Source organism: Oryctolagus cuniculus, chromosome 1 (genome assembly GCF_051225735.1).
Source record: "Oryctolagus cuniculus isolate XC-2025 breed Fujian yellow rabbit chromosome 1, ASM5122573v1, whole genome shotgun sequence".
Lineage (NCBI taxonomy): Eukaryota > Metazoa > Chordata > Mammalia > Lagomorpha > Leporidae > Oryctolagus > Oryctolagus cuniculus.
In genome coordinates, this window is record NC_142867.1 from 139,637,044 (window position 1) to 139,651,832 (window position 14,789).

General features: G+C 44.6%; 1 protein-coding gene across 11 annotated transcripts in view; it reads right to left on the reverse strand.

Annotated features, from left to right (window-relative positions):
- Positions 1–3,443: 3,443 nt before the first annotated feature.
- Positions 3,444–14,789, reverse strand: part of AUH (AU RNA binding methylglutaconyl-CoA hydratase) — a 162,584-nt gene continuing 151,238 nt past the window's right edge. For 8 of the 11 annotated variants that reach the window (XM_089316010.1, XM_089316027.1, XM_017342355.4 and 5 more), the window contains 4 exons: positions 13,635–13,822; positions 10,087–10,137; positions 8,636–8,683; positions 3,444–4,054 (listed from right to left, as the gene is read on the reverse strand). In XM_089316010.1, the coding sequence (XP_089172136.1) occupies positions 3,977–4,054; positions 8,636–8,683; positions 10,087–10,137; positions 13,635–13,822 (365 nt within the window). In that variant the 3' untranslated portion in view covers positions 3,444–3,976. Of the gene's footprint in view, positions 5,112–8,635; positions 8,684–10,086; positions 10,138–13,634; positions 13,823–14,789 lie in introns of all 11 variants that reach the window. The other 3 variants (XM_089316013.1, XM_089316023.1, XR_016222981.1) reach the window with 2 other exon arrangements.

Consider the following 14,789-nt stretch of genomic DNA (forward strand, 5'->3'; position numbering starts at 1 on the left):
CTTACGAAAACCAGATCCCTTATTATTGAAAACAATACACACTTGAAAATGATTCTTAAAAGTCACGGAAATGAATCACGGAACATCGGATTCCTGCTTTGGCCATTATCAGAGCTCCTCTCTCCCCTCAGAATCCCGGTGACTTGGAGCGCTCTTTCCCTTTCACAGGCAAGTTATAAATTAACCAGCGCCAATGACTCTGGGTCCAGCAGCTCTCAAGCTCTGAGGGACAGTCAAGTGCTTTTCTTTGTTTTTGTCCTCTGAACTGTAGCTGGACATGATGAACCATTGCCTCTTTCTGAGTCTTCTGAAACCTAAGCTGAACACAGGCTGCGTCCACTGGAGAGTCAGCTTATGCCACGCTGATGGGGTTTGGAGTGAGGACATGCGCACGTGCACACACACACACGCACACACACTACTTGTGCGGGAGGAAGGCACGGGGGCTATTCTGCAGACCAGCCAGTACAGCAGGCCCCTTCCCAGAGCGCAAGGACTACAGCCATTCCCCTTTATCTGCAGGAGACAGGTTTTAAGAGGTTCTGTGGGTGCCTGAAACTGCACACAATACTGAATCCTATCTTCACATGTATTACGGCCTTTCCAATACAGACCTGTGATGAGCAAGTTAGGCACATGAGAGATTACCAACAACAAATAATAGAACGATTGCAACAATGTACTGTAATAAAAGTTAGTTAAAACTTATGCTTCTGGCATTTTCCATTTAATATTTTTGGACCACAAGTTAATTGCAGTTAACTAAAATTATGCAAAATGAGACTGCAGGTGAGGGAGAACTAGTATAATAATCACCAAGACTGCTGCTCTACTGAAAGGAAACTCAAGTCGGGGGGCAGGCGTTTGGCACAGATAGTTAAGTTGCCGTGAAGGGTGCTGCATCATGTATTTGAGTCCTGCCTGGTTTGAGTCCTGGCTACTCCACTTCTGCTCCAGCTTTTTGCTAATGTCACCTCTGGAGGTAACAACTGATGGTTCCAGTACTTGGATCTCTGCCACCAACACGGGGAGACTCACAATGAGTTTCAGGCTTTGGCCTCGCCCAGTCCTGCTGCTGCAGGTATTTGGGGAGTGGAGCAGTGGATAGAAGGTCACTATCTGCCTTCGCTGTGGCGTAGCGGGTAAAGCCGCCACCTGCAGTGCCCGCATTCCATATGGGCGCTTGTTCGGGTCCCGGCTGCTCCACTTCCAATCCAGCTCTCTGCTATGGCCTGGGAAAGCAGTAGAAGACAGCCCAAGTTCTTGGGCCCCTGCACCCACATAAGAGACCTGGAAGAAGCTCCTGGCTCCTGGCTTCAGATTGGCGCAGCTCCAGCTGTTGCGGGCATTTGGGAGTGAACCAGTGGATAGAGGATGGAAGATGCCTCACGCCACCCCCCACCTCTGTAACTCTGCCTTTCAAATACATAAACAAATCTTTTAAAAAAAAACACTATCTGCCTTTCACAGAGATGAAAATATATTACGTTTAAAAAGTCCTGAACATGGATTGGTTTAAAAAAAAAATCCAGTGAAAGGTAAGCATTTGTAAAGAGAATAGACATTTCTCTTGCTATATATGATGTCTACAATATCTGAGGACTCTACTTTCAAATACAAAGATATGAAACTGAAAGATGTTTATTATGGTGAAAAAATGTTTTTTAAATTTTTATTTATTTTTGTTTGAAAGGTAGAGGCAGAGAGATTGGGACAGGGACAATAAGAGTGAGAGAGTAGAGTGTGTGCTTTTGTCCACTGGTTCACTTCCCAAATGTCCATAATAGCCAAGCAAGGCTGCATCAGGCCAAAGCCAGGAGCCCCGAGTTCAACCCAGGTCTCCTACATGACCAGGCAGGACCCCAAGCATCTGCGCCATCACCTGCTGTTTCTCAGTGTATTAGCAAGAAACTGGATTGGAAGGGAAGCAACCTGGACGTGAGCCAGGCACTCCAATATGTAATGTGGTGTTCCAAGCAGCAACTTAACTGCCGAGTGCAAGGCCCGCCCTTCCCCCCAATTTTGAAATCTATGTATTAGAGGACTTTAAAACGTTCGTGGAAAATACGTGTTATGAAAAAACTATGCATGGACTTCAAAACTGTTTGTACCAACATAAACTTCTCTTAATTCCATGTACTTTCTGAAGTACCCTTGCACACTCCAGTGACTTAGTACAAATTTGCTAGAAATTAAATGGTGCCCAATCAGCCAGAGTAGATCAGACTAGGAATCCATATTACGAGAGAGAAGTCATTCAGCACACTCAATAATTTTTTCCCCATTAACGTAATTATTTCCTACTCAGTAAAAATGGAAGTGGCGTTTTAGCATGTCATTGACGGGACAAGATGGCCCTGGAACCTTTTAAGGACTATGAAAACAAGCACCAGCCCTTTATTTGCAAATTATCACACCTGAAAAGAACAGCTCAGCAAGTTTATGAGTAAACAAGTGTTCAGGGCAGCAGGGATAATCCCCAGGGGGCCTGCCGTGCATTTTAATAAGCCCCTTTTGTATACTCTGATCAGCTGAGCAGTCATCATAAATCTGCCTAGTCTCAGCATCTAAGGCGATCAAGGCGAAACAGTGCTTACCTGGGCACATGCGCATTACACACGGGCTTGTCCCCTCCCGCAGGATGAACAGCAGCTGCCAATGGGTCCACCTTTGTCTCTCCTCAGAAGTTTAGGACCGCGATTCAGGCTTCGATCTCCCAAACCAAAGAAGGACCATTTCAGGGAAGGTCCTGGGAGGAGGATGGCCACGTGCAGTGGAGGAGGGGAACTCCTGAGGGAGGCACTTGGGCGGCGTGACAGCAAGGCGCAAGGGGCCCCAGAGGGCCCCAACACACCAGGGGCAGGTGCCGAATCCACCATGCCCAGGCTCAGAAGCAGTCCGGGCTGATAAAATGGCAGCTACATCAAGTTACTTGAGAGCGCGATACTGTTCTTCCTTTCTACACCCCCCGCCCCAAGCACGGCTGCAGAACCTCAGACACTGGAGAGCTCTGGCCTGGGTAGGCGGGCAGGCTGTGTCTGTCAGCAGAGGAGAAAGGGTTGCTGTGTGCCCCTCCTTCCCTTACAGAAACCACACGCAGTCGGCTGGCGGCGGGGAAACAGAGAGCAGTCTCCACGTTAGTCTGCACCCACCGTGCCAAGCACACCCATGGGCCAGCTGCACCATGTTCTTTCTTCCTTGTGAGTCAGCCTGGCCTTGGTTAGGCCAGGGGGTGGGCCAGTTGCTGGGAGGAGGTCCTGGAAGCACAACAGAACGCCACCTCCCGTGGACTTCACTGGCCCATCTCTGGCTGCACTAGTCCCTCACCTCCAATGCTGTATTCAATGCTGACACAAGCAGCATGGACCCGTTGTCCCTTCTCAAACCAACGTGCAATGGCTTACTCAGTTTAAAAAAATGGGGTAAAAGAAAAATTCCCAAGATTTTATTTTCCACTGATTTTATTTGTATCAGGTAGTTTTTCACTCAGAATATCTATCCAGCTCACTTTGCAGGTTGAGACGTATGTATCTGTTCATATGTATGTAATAACTTAGAAATCTTATTTGGTATAACTTCACATTTTTGGTATACAGAAATATTTTTATTTTCTTAATGCAGCACAGTAGACATACAATCAATATTATCCCCTAGAATGTGCAATATATAAATTATTCACATTTTAAAAATTAAGAACGGAAAATTTCATAAGCAGTAAATATTTAAAAATGTGTATCTATTTTTAATTTGTTTTTGACAATGTACACTACGAGCTTTATAAATCTGAATGGAGATGAAATAATACACATCAGGATGAAATACACATATGGGTCCATTCCAGACGCTTTGTACACGACACGAGTAACTCACTCTTCACTTTGGTCATTGAGATTCCATGTGCTGAGGCATAGAGTGGATCTGAAAGATACTTCCAGAGGTACATTTATTACAGTGGCATTTTCAGAACTTGTTTCTTCTATTCTCCTTTATAGCGAGGGGGCCTTTTCTCTTTAAAAGCAAGAAGTCCTTCAAGTCTGTCTTTCGTTGGAATGGTCTAAGAAAAACAAAATACATGACATATACCAAAGATGAAAAAAACAACAGTCAAGTTATCAAGCATTGCGTAAGAAAACTAGAAGCACATTCTAAAGTGTTGAAATCTATATTAGGAAACTAAATTGAACAATCTTATTCCAAATATGCTTTTCTCTCTATTTCAAATCTACTGAAAAACATGAAAAGATTTTGTTTTTCAGAGCAATTTAATTTTACAAAAAAGATGAGTGGAAAATAGAGTTCCCACACACGGCCTCCAGCCTTGCCATTTCCCCTGTTAGTAACATCTTGCATGTGTGTGGTACATTTGTTACAAGAGATGAACCAATACTGAAACATTATTAACTAAAATCAGTAGTTTCCATTAATGCTCACTCATTGTGGTCTGCGTCCTATGGGTTTCGACAGACAGATCATAACACACGTCCACCATCACAGCACCACATAGAACAGTCTCACTGCCCAAAATATCTCTTGTGCTCGACTTGTTCATCTCTGCCCCATCACTCAAAATTGTCTCTGTTTTGCCTTTTCCAGAATGTCGCTGACTTGGAACCATATGGTGCGCAGTCCTTTTAGAATGAACTCTTCACACACAACAACGTGCCTTAAAGTTTCCTTCACGTCAGTGCGTGGATTCACAGCTTGTATCTTATCACTGAGTTAATGTTCCACTGTATTGGTGCGCCACCATTTAGCCATCCACCTACAGGAGAACATCTTCATTGCTTCCACGTTTGGGCAACTGTGAATAAAACTTGGTGTGCAGGGTTTTTGTGTGGCCATGTTTTCAACTCATTTGGCTATGAACAGCAAGGAGCTCAACGGCTGGATCATGGGTGAGCGTGTGTTTTGCTTTCTAAGAAAACTGCCAAACCCTTCTCAAGTGGCGGAACCATCTGACATCCCCAGCAGCAACCATGGAGGGTTTCTGGAGCTCCACACCCTCGTCAGCACTTGGTCTGCAGCCTTTATCTCACTGCTGAACGTGTAGTTTCTCACCGAAATGTTTTTGACATCTTTTCAAATGATTACTTGCTATCTGTACAAGGGTACTACAGAAAGTTAATGGAGAATGGAATTAAAAACCATCCAAAAAGCCAATGCCAAACCCAATGTCACTGCAATTATCTCCTAGCTTCTATGAGTTTTATAGTTTTTAATTTTACATTTAGATTTATGACCCTTTTTGAGTTAAGTCTTTGGAAAATGTAAACTCAATGCCCAGACCATGTTTTCATATGTGGCTGTTCAGATGTTCCCTCACTATCTATCGTCAAGACTAACCTCTCTCTAATGACTTGAAGTTGCTACTTTGTCAACTATCAGTTGAGTCTACTGATGCGGAGTCTCTTCTTGGGCTCTCTACTCTGTCTGACTGGTCTCTTTGCCTTTTCTTTCACCACAATGACACTATCTTGATTTCTGTAGATTTACAGGAAGTCCTGAAGTCAGGCAGCATCAGTCCTCCAACTATGTTTTTCTGTACGACTGCACTGGTTGTTCTGATACTCAGAATTTTGACACAACTTTACAATCAGTTTGTCAATATCCACAAAATAACTTGTTGGGATTTTCACTGGGATTGTATTAAATCTGTGTGTCAAAATGGGAATAGCTGACTGTCTACCAAGGGACTCTTCCTATCCATAAACACTATAATAATAGGTTTCCACTTACTTAGTTCTTGTTTTTTTTTTTTCCACCAGAATTTTGTAGCTTTCCTCCTGTAGATCTTGTGCATATTTTGATAATTTACACTTAAGTTTTTGACTTTTTGCATGCTAATGAAAATGGTATCATACTTTTAATTTAAAAATTCAGGTCCTCATTGCTGACATACAGGGGAACAGCTGATTTTTTTTGTATTAACCTTGTATCATGTAATCTTCCTGTACTTGCTTATGAGATTTTTGGTTGATTTTTTTGGGACTTTCTACATAGATGATCACATCATACGTGAACCAATTTATTTTTTCCTTCTCAACCTGTGTACCTTAAACTTTTCTTTGTCTTACTGAATTGGCTAGGAATTCCAGTATGCTGTTTTTTTTTTTCTTTTTTTTTTTTTATTTTATTTTTTTATCTTTTATTTAATGAATATAAATTTCCAAAGTACGACTCATGTGTTACAATGGCTTCCCCCCCAATACCGTCCCTCCCACCCACAACCCCCCTCTTCCCACTCCCTCTCCCCCTCCATTCACGTCAAGATTCATTTTTGATTATCTTAATCAGTATGCTGTTTTTGAAAAGGCAGTGAGAAGAGACATCCTTGTACTTTGTTCCTAATCATTAAATGTTAGCAGATTTTTGCTAGGTGTTCTCATCAAGTTGAAGAAATCTCCCTCTATTCTTAGTTTGTGGAGAGTTTTTATCATGAATGAGTGTGGGAGTTTGTCGGATACTTTTTCTGGATCTATGAATATGATCATGCACTAGTTCTTCTTAAGTCTATTGATATAGGATAAATTGAATAGACTGATTTTCAAATACTGAACCAGCCTTGCATACGTGGAATAAATCCCACCTGGTTCTGGTATGCAATTCTTTACCTTGCTGGATTCAATTTGCTATTATTTTATTCAGAATTTTGTGTCTATACACTGAAGAGACATCTACTTTGCAATGTCTTTCTCTCTTTTAGGTATTAGGATAATGAGGGCCTCAGAATGAACTGGGAAGTATTCCTTCTATTTTCTGGAAGTTGCAAAGGAGTGGTATTGCTATCATTTCTAATTTAAATGTTTGGTCCATTTCATCAGTGAGACTGTGTCTGGGACCCACTGTTTTGAAAGGCTATTAATTGCTGATTTTTTTTTAAATAAAAATAAGACTATTCAGAATATCTATTTCTCCTCGTGTGAGTTTTGAAAGATGCTGTGCTCTGAGAAAGTGGCTCTTGGGTGGCATCTGGACTAGCAGTTAGGCAGCCGCTTGGAATGTCTGCACCCCAGATTGCAGTGCCCGATTTGAGTCCCAGTTCCACTTCTGATTCCAGTCTCTGCTAATGCCCTGGAAGGCAGCAGAGGTTATGGCTCAACCAGCTGGGTCTTTGCCATCACGTGGGAGACCCAGAATGAACTCTGTTCCCAGCTTCGGCCTGGCCTAGCCCCAGTCATCACAAGCATTTGGGAGTAAACCAGCAAATGGGAGTTTTCTCTGCATTTCTAAAAAATTAAATAATTCAATTTTAAAAAAAAAGAAATGGCCCCTTTCATCCAGGTTATTAAATCTGTGGACACAAAGCTACTCATAATACGCTTTATTCTTTTAATGTTCATGGACCAGATACGACAGCTTCTCTCCTATTTCTGATACTATTAGTGATTTTTATTCTTCTCTCTTTTCCCTTGGTTAACTTGGTAAGGTCTGTACATTTTAAAGATCTTTACCAAGCATCAGCCTTTGGTTTTGTTGATTTTTCTCTACTGTTTTCCTACTTTCAATTTCATTTCACTGATTCTTGCTGTAATGTTTATGATTTCTTTCCTTCAGCTTTCTCTGGATTTAATTGCCTCTTCCTTTTTATAGTTTTCCAAGAAATTGGAAGCTTACTGATTTTAGATCTTTCTTCTTTTCCAACATTTACACTCAGCACTACAAACTTCTCTCTAAACACTGTTTTTGAAACATCCCACAAATTTTGATTAAGTTGTATTTTCATTTTGTTTTGGCTCAAAATACCTCAAAATTCCTTGAGACTTTTTCTTTTGACACATAATATCCCACTTAATCTTCCAATAATGGGGTCTTTCCAGCTATCTTTCTTTTATTGATGTCTATGTTAATGTGCTTTCTGCTCTTTTGACATGGCGAGGCGGCGGTTTAGGACTAATGTGCTTTGAGGCTGTCCACTGCTAAACGCTTACAACTGATCTCACTCAGGACACGAGCTCATTAGTGACACACGTGATTTACACACAGAGACAAGGCACAGGGGAACACCCTGGACACTGCCTCTAACTCACAACTCCGCCATGGTTCGGGGAAGCTCACATAGTTTCAAACTCAGGAAAAGTAGGACAAAACTCTTTTGCTATTTTAGATGCCCTAAAACAAAGTTTTATCTTTCAGGAAAAAAAGGAAAACACCTTGTTCCTGTATAGAAAGACCTACTAATTTGTATAGAAAGAAAGAAAACGTAATTTCATTAGTGAATTCTCAGTGGGCAAGAGAGAAGGCTAGGAACTTCAAGAAAAGCCAGCGAGTCTCCCACACCCACACCGCGTGGCAGCCTCACACTCACTGGCTGCCCGGCCACCTCTCCACGCTGCAGTGAAGGCTGGCCTACCCCACGAAAGACAACGGAAGCCCAGAGGGACAGCTGAGCACAGATTTTATTTAGTTATTCCAAGAGCTTGGGAAATTCTGAAGCCCAGTGCCATCAGTCTGTGGAACTGAACTGTTTTAGCTGATAACAACAGAACAGCAGAAACACCGTGAGGCCCTCTGTCATGACTCTGGAATGGGCGAGAGGATAAGTCTGCTCACTGGTATCACGTAATTCACTCAAATGATACAGAGGGAACTACAAGACGCGAGGGTCCCTCAGAGAACCTGCGATGGTCTTACATACCTGAGCATAACAAGCTTCTTCTATGGCCAACCCCGTGATTAAATCAACCTAAGGAGAAAGCATGGTTCTTTTTAGAAAAGCGTAGCATTTGGAAATATACTATATTCAACATAAATTCAAATCGAATAACCCCATCTTCCCAAACCAGAACCCTTCCCCATGAAACAGCAGATTGGAAGCCGGACCAGCAGAGGAGACCTGGCTTCCTGGTTCAAGCCCTGACCTGCCCCCTGGGAGCTGTGCAACCTTGGCATAGTAATTTAACCTCTCTGCTTCCGAGATGCATTTCTGAACAAGGAGAAGGCTGCAGTTCCCACCAAATGCGGGTACTATCAGGGTGACACAGGCCTTTAAAAAGCATCCAACTGTCAGTATTGTTAGTGTTAAGTATTCACATGAACCAACCAAATACTTTGCAAACTTATAAAGCAGCATTTACTGCTCACAAACTCAATCTCTTTTCACTATTAGCACAGGAAGATATAGTAGTTTCTGTGTCTGCAAAGAAATATGTTTCTCCAAACTTCCCTAAATTCAACCAGAATTTAACACCTGGAGTTAAACATTCAAAAGAAATGGGTACCCACAGAGTCTCCCCTGGCTTCCTCCCCACAGCCTGTACTCCTTTGGAGTCGCCTCCCAGGGTAACCCCAGGACCCCCCACAGGTCCACCTTGTTCCTCTGTCTCTCTGCAGAATGTACTCAGGGACGTTAAAGGTGGAAGGAGCTGGACTCGGCTATGAGCTAGGAAGTCCTCCTTGAAAGTTTTCCGTAATATGATGGTGATGTTGAGAATACACATAACGTCTTTTTCTAAAAACTGCCAGCTGGTAAATCTACTACGTCAATGGCAAAAATACTAAGCATTTCTGGGGTAGGTATTGGTACAGCAGTTAAGATGTCACCTGGGACACCTGCATCCCATACCGGAATGCCTGGGTTTGAGTCTCTGCTCTGCTTCTGAGTCCAGCTTCCTGCCAACAGACATCCTGGGAGGCAGAAGGTGACTGTTCAAGCGCTTGGATCCCTGCCACCCCCGTGGGAGACTCAGACTGAGTTCCACGCGCCTGCCTTCAGCCTGAATCAGACCAGGCTATTATAGGCTTTTGGGGAGTGAACCATAAGATGGGAGAGCTCTGTTTCTCCCCCTCTCTATTTTTGCCTTTAAATAAAAGATATTAAATTTACAAACATAATAAGCACGCCATAAGCAGCAGGACATTGGTGAAATTATTTAATTCTGTGATTATCACACTAAATCAGCAATAATTACAAGCAGAATGAAATCAAAGATGTAGTTAGAAGGAACTTCAATAACTTTCAGTAACAGCGGCATTCAAATAGTTATATTTTAGAAGAAAGAAAAATCAAGTACATATCTGAATGTGGTTCATTTAAATTAAGTCTCCATTATCCACTTGAACAACAGATTTAAACATTAAGGAACTTACCTCCATCCCTTGATTAATTGCTAATTTTGCCACTCGCATTGCAACAGGTCCCTAAAATTCAAATTACAAAATACAGATTTTAATTAGTATTTACGCGAATAATGCCAAGCACCTCAGTAAAACCCATAAATTTCCACTGCTGGATCCACAACACAGGCAACAATGGTTGTGGGATATCAGATGGAACCTCTCTTTACTAAGCCTTTCAAGGTGTTAATTACACAGTGATTGTAATCACATTAGATTCCACACTATTCCATCATGTAGCAAACTCTAGATTCTCCAAGGTCAGCAGGTCAGTTGAGGGCTTCTCATTCTTCTTCAACGCTCCCTAAGAGCAGGGGAAAGTAAAGGAGGGACTCTGGCTCAGTCCCACACTGGTCAGGGGTCAGGACAGAAGTCTGGGCTGGAGACGAGGCTCCGGAGGTCCAGCGCCGCCCACTTCAGGCACGGGCTCTGTAGCTTTCCTGCATTAGCACTGACAGCTACCCACCACAAATGTGGATTCAGAAAGATGTGTACCCCAGGCAGTGCTCCCACCCCAAAAGCACAGTCTACGTGTCATTCAGGATGTGCACGGGGCATGGAGGGAAGAACTAGACTCCCTCTGCAGGAAGGAAACACTACAGCTTGCTATCAAAGCCAAACACCCACCAACTGCCCCAGAGAAAACCAGCGTCCCCCAGCCGGAATTTGGCTATTTGATCTCATTTTAAATGCCTAAAATATTGTTCATGGGTGAGGAATGTGATTCCAGTGGTGCATTCTGAATCAAATGTTCTTAATTAAAACACAAGGCAATTTCTAAATCACAGGTACAATAAGGGATTCTAACAAGTGAATGGAGAAGCTGATGAATGCATGAGCAACACCGTTTTCCCTGGGGGTTTCCGTCATCAAATTCGATCTGTGTAAATTCTCTTCCCGAGTCCTGTGCTCACAGATCTTCTCCGGAGGCGGTGGTTCTCCCAGGGTAGAGTACTTACACATGCAGGTGTGATCCTCTAAAGGGACCTGCATGTGTGGCGCACGCAGGCACCACGTCTTTCCCGAGAATCAAGCAAGTTCTTAAAGCCGCATGTTTCGCTTGTCCATTGTCATTGCCAACAGAGCCAAAAGAGGTGCCGTCAGATTAGCAGGCACACACAATTCCCACCCCCTTGTTAGGATGCACACGTGGGCTCTGCAGGATTCAACAGCCCCTGGTAGATGTCAGGCGGCCAGTCCAGAGACTCCACTTTGGATATCAAGGTTTAGAAAAGAAAGAAAAAAGGAAGGAAAGGAGGGAGGGAGGGAGGGAGGGAAAGAGAACACTGAAAATTTAAAATGCTGATAGAGACAGCACTTGATTTCATTAGTTTCCCCTTTGAAACGAAGTCGATGCCTCTTCTTCTACACGTCATTTTCTAGAGAAATGAAGCATATGAACACAGAAATCATGTAGAAATACTAACTTTACAGAAGCTTTCTCATCCCTTGGGAGAGTAACTATTCTGTAACAAGTAACAAAGGTAAAAATAAAGACTTCAGCTGAAGCTTCCCTCAGTGTCTTGTACATGTGGTTTTGCAGTCACACGTTTTGGTCATTCAACATCTCCCCTTACACATCTGTTGGGCCTAGAGAAGAATCAACTGTAACAACTACTGTTTTCACTACTGGATGAGAGGGGATGGAGGCATGCACAGGGCAGGGGTTGCTGGCCTAGGCTACTGCAGGTGGGACACAGCTGGCTGCCAGGCTGTGCCAGGCTGGTGCACCTGTGCTCGGGCCACACAACGTGGACAGTGGGTACCCACTGTGAAGGATCATAGGGAGTAAAACCCCCTCTGTGGCACTGTGAAGCAGGGGGCTGAACACACCTGTCAACAGTCCAGGGCAGCTGTGACTATCAGCATCATAATTATCCCGGGACATTTTACAAACACACCTTTACTTCAACTGAGATACGATTTGGTCATCGAGTGTTAAACTATGGGATTTTACTAAACCAATACTTAGTTAAATTATTACTTCTGATACTGTCCCCTTTCATTAACTCTCACCTCCCTAATATTCTGGAGAGAAACATCAAACATATTGAGACTCTTTTCTTTTTTTGACAGGCAGAGTGGACAGTGAGAAAGAGAGACATAGAGAAAGGTCTTCCTTTTTCCGTTGGTTCATCCCCCAATGGCCGCTGCAGCCGGTGTGCTGCGGCCGGCACACTGCGCTGATCCGAAGCCAAGAGCTAGGTGCTTCCTCCTGGTCTCCCATGGGGTGCAGGGCCCAAGGACTTGGGCCATCCTCCACTGCCTTCCTGGACCACAGCAGAGAGCTGGACTGGAAGAGGAGCAACCGGGACAGAATCCAGTGCCCCAACTGGGACTAGAACCCGGTGTGCCGGCGCCGCAAGGCGGAGGATTAGCCTAGTGAGCCGTGGCGCCGGCCTGAGACTTTTTTTTTAAAGGCAGTAAAATATTTTTTTATTTGCTCTCTCTCCATCAATTCAACAAATACATCTGAACTTGCATTAAGTGTAAGCATAAGGCTGCTTTACCTTATGTAGGCAATAAGTTAAATATGAGCCTTACCCTAAAAACAAAAAGCGCCTAAGTTAATTAAGAAGGACCAGACTATTATGAATACCAGGAAGTGTGGTTTAGAAGCACATTCCACTGGGCTGGCGCTGTGGCACAATGGGTAAAGCCGCTGCCTGAGACTGTGACGCCCATATCCCACGGGCACCTGTTTATGTTGCAGCTGCTCCACTTCTGACCCCGCTCCCTGCAAATGGCCTGGAAAAGCAGTGGAAGATGGCTCAAGTGCTTGGGTCCTTACACCCATGTGGGAGACCTAGATGAAGCTCCTGGCTTCAGCCTAGCCCAGCCCCAGTCAATGTGGCAATCTGGAGGGTAAACCAGAAGATGGAAGATCTCTCTTTCTCTCTCTCTCTCTTACTCTTTCAAATAAATAATCTTTGTTTTAAAAGAGAAAGAAACAAACTCCGCAGTGCAACCCCATCTGCAATATTTTGGAGAGAAACTTCAAAACATTCCTAAAGGAAATCCATGGCCCCCACACCAGGCTCTGAGTCCTGTTTGCAGAAAGGGACCTGAGCTGGACAGAAAGCTATGTTGACTCCAGAAATGGTTAGGGAGCCACAACACTTCAAACTCCATCAGGGACAAGGAGATGTCATTAACTGCTTATGGAGCAAAAGAGGCCTCTTCCTCTTACATGAAAACCTTCTAATGTGTGATTTCAGATAAAGCAATCTTTGAAAAACGTGTTTGCAAAAGTGACTGAAAGGGAAGCCCACCCACTGCTTCTCCCTACATCTCAGTGGGGCTTAGCTTAGAGTACACAGCTGGGGAGTGAAGGGAGATTTTTCAGAATTAAAATCAGGGTTAAATTCCTAATCTAAATTCTGAAAATCTTAATGCTAACCCAACACAGGATTCCCGGTTTTCCAGTTAGCACGCCTCCGCTTATCTGGAACCCAAGCCAAGGACATGTCAGGTGTGGGCCTCACACCCTGTGCTGCAGTCACGGGAAAGGAGTCGAGTACCTGAGGTAGAAACTCTCTCGCCAGGTCCAAGGCCTTCCTGTAGGCAGCATCGCCCTCCTGGTTCTGCTCCAGGACATGGCTGATCAAGCCCACGGCCTTGGCTTCGTGGCCGTCAAGCACACGGGCGGAGAAGATGAGCTCCTTGGCCAGGGACATTCCGATGGCGCGGGGTAATCTCTGGGTGCCCCCTGGGGTAGAGGAGACAGAAAGGCGAGGACCTCTTTAGTAATTCAGTGTCATCCCTCTTTATCTGTGAAAGAAACCCGGGACGATCACATGTCAAAATTACTACCTGGAAAACTACTTCCAAACGCAACTTCTTAACTCGTGTATAAAATCACGCCAAGAAATACGTGAGAATGGTGCCGAGAAGGGTTTGCACTGCAGCTCCCCGCTCCGGAGCTGGGCATGCTGAGCCCGGCCTGCACCCCCGCCCCCAGCCCAGGTCAGTGACAACAGGCCAGCAGTGCTGAACACACAGCGCCGCCTCAGAGGGCCAGACCGGCAGTTCCACCAGGCTCTGCATGCTTCCTGCAGCTTAGACGGACTTTCTCAGTCCCGCTGACCCCCAAGAGCTTCTCCTCATCTGAAGCTGCTCTCACACAAACACACCCTCCTTCCGGGGGCTGGGGAAGAAGCCGCTCGCGGAGACGGAACACTGCGTCGGTTCTGACTTCCACTTGGCCCCTTACTACTGTGGGGACTCTGAGAGCCGATTGGCTCTCGGACTCCAGGGGAACACAGTGGTGTAGCAGCACGGTTTAGGATGAACTTAGGTCAGAGTAATCCTGTGTGTGGCTGACGTCTGCCTAGCTCACTGGATCCACGTAACCATTCACTCCAGTGCCTCCTACTAGGGATGAGGTCAGGCTCTCACTACACAGGGACAGACAAAAGCAGGTAACACAGGCCTAGCCTCCATCTCCACCAAGAAGAACAGGAAGTACCTGCAACTTTAGGATGTGTGTACAGATTCCTCAAATAGCTGCCAGGCGGCCCGGGGCACATGTGACGCAGAGGCAGAGGAGCAGGTAATGCCAAGTTGCAAGAAGAGAAAAAGCAAACCACAGCTGACCTTCCGCACACTTAAGTGGGCCCCGCCCCACAGAAGTTCCTAACGTAAGAGGAGGATCTAGGATTCCATCCAGCAATCAA